Here is a 7,241-nt window from a genome sequence, read left to right as displayed (position 1 = left end):
TCACTCCAGCTGCCTTTGTGAGACTGCCGGGTCAGCGACTGTGCCACTATACCTACAATAACCAACACGGAAGAGTTCCTTCATTTTGCCAAACAAGGTAGTGTATTTCTGGATCCGTAATTTGTAATATTCACTGTCCTCATGTGCGTTTTTTATTCGACCACGTGGTCTTAAAGGGGGGAATTTGTGTCCAGGAGATTTAAAGCGGTTACTGTATGTGTTCTGTGCACGTTTTGTTGTTGTCAGTATTCCACTATCCTGAAGAATATTGAGCTAGAACGCACCCATCTTTTATACTGTTACGCTTAGGACAACTATAAAATGTCAATAAAGTTGCTACGCCAACTGTTCAGTATATCCAACGTCCTTGGTATATCCGCCTATCTACGGATAACTATATCCTTATAACTCAGGAAAGTACCATGGGCTCGTCAGGTATTAGAAAACGTAGAAATACAAAAATGTATATGCTTTTGTTAGCCAAGGGCAAATCTTAGTATACTTTATTATCATCTCGTTACGTACGAGTTAATTCTTAGCTTTCAGGCTACGATTTCACATACTTTTCACTCCCCCTGTAATAGCGGTGCTTGCATGCTTGTACAGTCATGATGGAAATTTCCACTACGCAAGACGGATGTCAGTCTGAATGACGCAATCCAGTCTGAATACCAAGACTTGGTCGTTGCGTAGGGATATGGAGTCTTTGTCGGTACGTCTTTGAGGCACATCACATACTGTACAATAGAGCAAAGAAGATAAAATTTTGAAGAAACGCTGTGCCGCGAACAAGGGTCTTAGAATTTACAGTGGCATAAATTAATGCTCCACAAAGCCACAGTAGAAATGGTCAGTACTGTAACGCAACAGCTAAGTTGGATTCTTTTGATGCTGTCTGTAAAATTAAATATTCATATCACTATTAATTTCGGCAATCTATAAGCTTGATGAAACACAAAAGCTCTAACATTGAGGCCTTGAGCCTGACAGCCCTCCTCCCCCCTCTTCATACAATATTCAGTAGTAAGGCCAGAGGAAGTTAATTTTATGGATGACATGTCTGTTTGTTCTAAATCTAATGTGAGCGCGACCCATATCGGTAAATAATACAAGATGCCTAGTCTTTTTCCAAAATAGACACCGTGCACGCTTCAACAAATTGAGGCCACAAAATATGGTATCACAGCCAACATGCCTTTGTTTCCTGTTTTAAGAAGTACACAAAGTAACTCTAACCTAGCACATGTAGTACTATCACTACAACTTCATTCAAGGCTACTAACGTTATATAAGTGACTGCAACTAGCGTGTATAGTATTAGCTTCTTGTCGTGTGGACCATCGCAGGAGGGGCCACAATTTTTTTGCGTATTGTATGTTCGAAATAAGTCGGAAATCAGTGTGCCTTAATGATATCCAAACAGTTTACCTGTTATGGCCCGTAAAGGAGTGGAATTTTCCATCACCTGGTCACCTGTAATGACCCGACAAGTCACGCCATATCAACTTCCGAATAAACCTTTTGTTATTCAAATGTTGTTATAACCGTGCCTAATCTTTGTTGTTACACTTGAGAACCTTCCCTAATCTCTGCAGGCTTCGCAGAATTGTCTGTAAATGTAACCTGGCAACCATTTTGAAAGGCCGACTTACGAGGTCTTGACCCAGTCCTACTCTAGCCTTGTAAAAGTCTTAAACGGGTCATCTCTCCACCCGGCCTTTCTGATTACTGCCGGTCCGTCCTACTGACCGAGCGAAGTACTAGTAATAGAAAACAACCCCGTATACTAGTATACATTCCCCAGGGTTGGCACGGTGAACTAGGTGGGCGGGCAGCACGCCAGCGCCGTCAGAGATACCGGGAAGCTCACTATGGGATAACAGCCTAGATTTTGTCATGGGGAAAGAGTCGGGTTTATTTAGTTTTGACGCGTACTGGAGAATGTGGCGCTTTGTACAACTGAATACATTCTTAAGCCTACCGACATCCCTAGTAAGTTGAAGGGGATTTACAACTGATTGAAAAAACTCAGTTGGTCTGTTCTGTCGCGCTAAGGAAAACAAGTTTACCACACGGTTGCATCATCTTTTCCTGTACTGTCAAGCCCTGGGCTTCTTTGCTTGATACAAATACAAAATGCACTCAGCAACACGTGGTACCGAGCTAGCCTCTACCAGGCTCTACAAATCGGCCAGAGGAGTCAGTACACGCACGGAGCCTGTGCGAGGTTGCCGTGTTCGAACTGTACAAATTAATCCCCATTATTTGTAAAAAGGAACTAGCTCAGCGCTGACGATCATTTATGTCATAAATCGACCCGCGCTGAGTGGGGCGTGGCCTGGCGTGTGACAGACGCCGGCTGCCGGTGTCTGGAACTGGAACAAAGGTCAAACTAGGAGAGACTAGTAGTAGTAGGGAGAGACAGCAAAACGCGACAAAAATATTTCCCAATATGATGCTTCTGATGGTGTTTTTTTTTTATCTTAAATAAAATAAAAGCTTTTGTCATTGTTGACAAATGTCCTTGTGGAGGGTGGTCAAACTTGACTTTTTGTGCATTTTTGAGGCAAGAGCGACTCATTTTGGAGGCAATGACAAGCCCAACACGGCATCCCCTGTCCTTCCAGCTAGGTCCTTACAGTTACTCTCCAGGCAGAGGTTGGTGGGGAAATGGTGTCTTTTTCCTTTCATCCGTTTTTTTTATCTCCAAGCAGATGGTGGGTGATTTGAAATCGCCACGTTGTCCTTATATCCAAGGAAATTTGCAGGTGGCGCGACAGCCTACCAGTATTAAGCCAAAATGGAACCCAAGCTGCACCCTTCGGATACTGTCATGCCACCGCGGCAAATCTGCTAGGGGATTAACGTTCTCCTATCTTCTCTTTTCTATCTCTTTAGTAGTTTGACACAGCAAATGTCAGTTCGAAAAACGTAACGATTTAACCCCCCCCCCCCCCCCCCCCCCCCACACACACACACATCTTGAATATTAGGAGTGCATGTGAAAATCCCCATATTTCGCAGCGAAATTTGTACTGCTTTCCTGAATTTAGCGTAATATGTAGGCGGTCCTATCAAAGGGCTTTTATCAACGTTGATAAAAGCTCCTTGGTCCTACTGATTCTAGCTTGCGTCGTTGGACTCTGCTACCAGCTAGGGCAAAGGTTATCCTCATCATCTTCATCGTCGTCGCTTCGCAGCGCTGGCACTGAGACGGGCCGTCATTGCCTTCCATTGTCGTTTGTCTGTTGCTGTACGCTGAGCCCCCTCCCAGCTACAGCCCATCTCGCTTAGTCAGCCCAACTGTTACTATTAGCAAAGGTTACAGGTAGGGCAAAGGTGACATGTATTGTTCTGTCTTGTGGTGTCGGTGCCTTTACAGCTATAGATATGAGCTCGATAACACCTGTCATTCAGCACGCTAGCGGTATCAGTAACACTTGACTGATTTTGTGTGCTTAGTGTCAATAAGCGGACTTTTTATATGTAATCTGTATCATGCGCTTATATGTCTATGTCTGCTTATGTATATATCTATATTTACCTTTTATTGTTACCAAGAAGAGTCGCCTCATTAAGCTTAGGGCTTGGTATCTCAATAAAGGGGGCCCTTTGGGGGGTCCCTACAACGCTCTGCGCTATTCCCGAAGGCCGGCTACGTAATACGCTAAATTCTGGCTGCTTCATTACGCTCTACGCTAGATTACGTAGTTCCTAAACGCATTATGCTAATCTTAACCGTATTTTGGCTGAATTTCGCCGACGGCAGAATACGTGAAGAGGAGATCTAAACACTAATCAAAACTGACAATTCCATCAATAAGATTCAATCCTTACTTAGAAGATATAAAAGCACCCGTCTTGCTGGCCAGAGATGGGGCAGCAAACATATGTTGACGTAATTTTCAGCACAGCTCTTTAGCGCTTTATGACCACCAATTCATAAGAATTACGTTTTACGGTAAATCCGGTTGGCTTCTTCGTACGTTAGATTAAAGGGGCCAATATTCGCTCGACGCAAATTGCGCCGATTATGCTCTACGATGAATTCGAGTGGTCCCGCTACGAAATACCAAGAAGCTCGAGCTTGACGAAAGCTCCTTGGAAATACGCGTACGATTGCGGATCTACAGAAAAGGGCATCGGGGCCTCCAATAGATTCAACTCTGCAGCACTCTCAACTCCCAGTGCCCCGAGGTTATATATAATATAGGTAGGGCCCAAATGTGCATGTATTGTCCTGTCTTGTGTCGGTCCATGTGCCTTTAGATGTGAGATCGATAACATCTGTCGTCTGACGTTATTAATGCTTAGTTGCAATTGTCGGACATTTTGAAGTCAGCGCAATGAGTCCCATGTATGTAGCACGTGTTAGTCAGTGTGACCCAATATACCATACAATGACAATATCTCTCTGCAGAGCACGAGTCAGCTTGTGTGATCCTGTCACAGTTTCGTTCGCAATCTCTCAGACCTTACCCCCTCCCGAAACCTGAGATCAAGTGCTAGAGGTCAAGGATTTAGGCAGACTTAACGAGTGCTTTCCACTCAACAGTTATTGACTCCGTGTGCGGAGTAGTCTTTGTTTGCGGTCCCTGTGTTTGGTTTAGTTGGTGTGCGCACTATTTGAATACAATGTAAGTTGAGTGGAAGCGGGAAGTCACTGAGTGGGAAGTGACCACAAAGGTCAAAACCTGAGTTGTGGAAGATGGAAGGTCAGGCCAAGGAGATTAAAATCAACAGGTGTGTTATTTGCTGACTGCGTGTTTAGGTTCGTGTGTGTTTGTAGTTTTCTGAATACACAGTCGGTACCAATACTAGTACTTGCAGGAAGTCAGTGAGTAAGAAGGTGAAAGCAAAGGTCAGACTTTCCTAAAGAGCAGTTTATAATATTAGGTCATGTGGTCAATGGAAAAGACATCCTAGAAAAAATAGCCACTTTGCCCAATAAGTCTTACTCTTAACAAAATGTGTTGTGCTCAAGTGCTGAGATTTAGACGAAGAAAACACGACATTGGTCGTATGAACGCTTCCACAGAGTGTAATACGCATGTGCTGTCGATGGGAATCCTGGCTGGATATGTCAAAGGTGAAGGCCTTCAGACCATTGTGTGAGACTTTTGTAACAATGTTTGGAACTTAATGACGCCCACAAAATGGCGGAATGATTACGTCCTGGCATGCAGGTGCCTTACCCTTTGACATATTACAGTGGAAGCCGCTTAATTGCACCCCCATTCGCCAGTGCATTTCGTGCAATTATCCAAAAGGTGCACAAAAGCGAAGTTATTAAAGAAAGCACCACTACGGCATTTTTTTTTTATTTCGTGCAATCAACAGAAGTGTGCGATTATCCGTTGTGCAATTAACTGGCTTGTACTGTAACTAGAATTCCTGTAGCCCGCACATGCATAGTAAACTCTGTGAAATAGCTTAATTCGTCGCCCGTCTGAACGATGCAGTGTTACTGTGAACTACGTGTTGGGATGTGTTCGGTGGCCTCCAAGGCTGCCCAGGGATATCCTTTTGACTTACGTATGTTTATTTGTGCACCCAGGTACCTACCTAAGCACCATGCCTGTCGTCAATTACCATGGCAACATCCGCGACGTGCAACGTCCTGGGATTTCTCTGACGGAATCACAGAACTTCTACAAGACCTGGGCAGCTGATTATGACAAGGTGAAATACAGTTGGATTGATGATGAGAAATGACCACTATTGTTAAGAGAAATAAATATTTAGTCAGGCAATCTCTAATCTGTTCATCGCGTTGAGAAAAAGGAAAATGAATCGTATAAATTTAATTACATACCGTACAAAAATATCCAACAAGGCGGCCACTAATTTAATGTCATAACCACGTGACTTTTAACACCTGTTCATAAGTGCACAAGAAATGTCAACGTGTACACAAACCTTGATATTTTGTAGAAAGGACTGTGTTTGTCGATTGTCGTACTTTAATCGTAACACTCACATTAATCTTCTAGGACACCACCGACTCGAACTACAATGGTCCCGCGGCAACAGCCAACCTTGTTCTGAAGCTGTTTGAAGGCAAGACTGACGGTGTGCGTATCCTGGATGTGGCCGCTGGTACCGGCATGTCGGGAGAGGCGGTTAGTATTTCCGTTTTTTCAGACCTTTTTCCACAGTCCTTAAATTTGATAGAGCGTCCTCCTTCCGTCATTAGCCATGCCCATGCCATGTGGAACGCCAGCTGTGCACCGTTGAAAATTACTATGTTTACTAGTATACCAATTTGTGAAGTCACCCCAAAATCGATCCCCAATGTCTGGATTTTTGCCATCGACAAATATAAAAACGGCACGGAAAACATTACCTTAATAAGCTTCTTCGCAAAGATAAAGACTTGTACTAAGTTGTAGAAAAGAAATGATCGGTTTAATACGGTGGAAGCTAGCCATCCAACATCGGAGTTTCGACAACTCATCACGCCGTGCATAACCATTTAACATTGTCCTCCTTTCCTTCACAGCTTTACAAGGTTGGGTTCCGTTCCATGGACGCCCTTGAGCCCAGTGAGGACATGCTTCTGCTGGCGAAAGAGAAAAACGTCTACGGCCGTCTGATCCAAGACTTCCTAGGTACAAATCGCCTGGATATTGTGGATGGTGAGTTGACGGTAAAAACCGCGTCGTGTGCTGTAGCAAATTGTGCTTATTCCGATACTTTTCCGGTACCTAGTGACGCTTACTTTTGTTCCTCATTGACGAACTCGAGAATACCGATACAGTATACTACTCTTTATTATCACAGGAGAATACGATGCCACGGTGATGGTTGGTGGGATGGTCGAGGGCCATGTAAAATGCGACTGTCTGGAAGAGCTCATCAGGGTGGTGAAACCAGGTGGGTAGGCGGCCTTTCCTGATCATGACCCATATTCATCTGCCGTTTTCTAAGCTCTTGGTATGGAGGTAGTGTAAACAATTGTGTTCTTCTGTTGCAGGGGGATTTGTGGTGATCTGTATGCGGGAGGTGAATCTGCGGAAAGTGCCGGAGTACCATAAACTGGAACCCCGCATGGCGGCGCTGAAGAGTAAAGGATGCTGGGAACCCGTGTCACGTGTCGTTTTCTCCAACTACTGCGAGGGGGAAGAAGGAATCATCTTTGTGTATCGCGTGTGCTGATTGGAGCAAAAATAACGGCATATACGTTCGCAACGTGTGACCTATATAATGGCTTTCTGTTTGCTAACTAGCCTCCTATATTG

At 44.2% G+C, this 7,241-nt stretch overlaps 1 protein-coding gene across 1 annotated transcript; it reads left to right on the top strand.

The window, feature by feature from the left end:
* The first annotated feature begins 693 nt into the window (after nucleotides 1-693).
* On the top strand, nucleotides 694-7,235 carry LOC118411968 (methyltransferase-like protein 27). The gene is made up of 6 exons (XM_035814503.1): nucleotides 694-712; nucleotides 5,558-5,682; nucleotides 5,994-6,122; nucleotides 6,503-6,638; nucleotides 6,784-6,876; nucleotides 6,977-7,235. Exons 2-6 carry the CDS (start codon nucleotides 5,575-5,577, stop codon nucleotides 7,156-7,158), a joined length of 648 nt encoding a protein of 215 aa, XP_035670396.1. The 5' UTR covers nucleotides 694-712; nucleotides 5,558-5,574; the 3' UTR covers nucleotides 7,159-7,235.
* The last annotated feature ends 6 nt before the right edge of the window (nucleotides 7,236-7,241 follow it).

This window comes from Branchiostoma floridae, chromosome 3 (genome assembly GCF_000003815.2).
Source record: "Branchiostoma floridae strain S238N-H82 chromosome 3, Bfl_VNyyK, whole genome shotgun sequence".
Classification (NCBI taxonomy): Eukaryota; Metazoa; Chordata; class Leptocardii; order Amphioxiformes; family Branchiostomatidae; genus Branchiostoma; species Branchiostoma floridae.
This window is presented reverse-complemented; position numbering and strand designations above follow the sequence as displayed.

Coding starts and splice junctions, on each gene's coding strand:
- LOC118411968 (XM_035814503.1), top strand. CDS start 5,575: ATGCCTGTCGTCAATTACCATGGCAACATCCGCGACGTGCAACGTCCT. Junction 5,683..5,993: donor GGGCAGCTGATTATGACAAG/GTGAAATACAGT, acceptor TTAATCTTCTAG/GACACCACCGACTCGAACTA. Junction 6,123..6,502: donor CCGGCATGTCGGGAGAGGCG/GTTAGTATTTCC, acceptor TTTCCTTCACAG/CTTTACAAGGTTGGGTTCCG.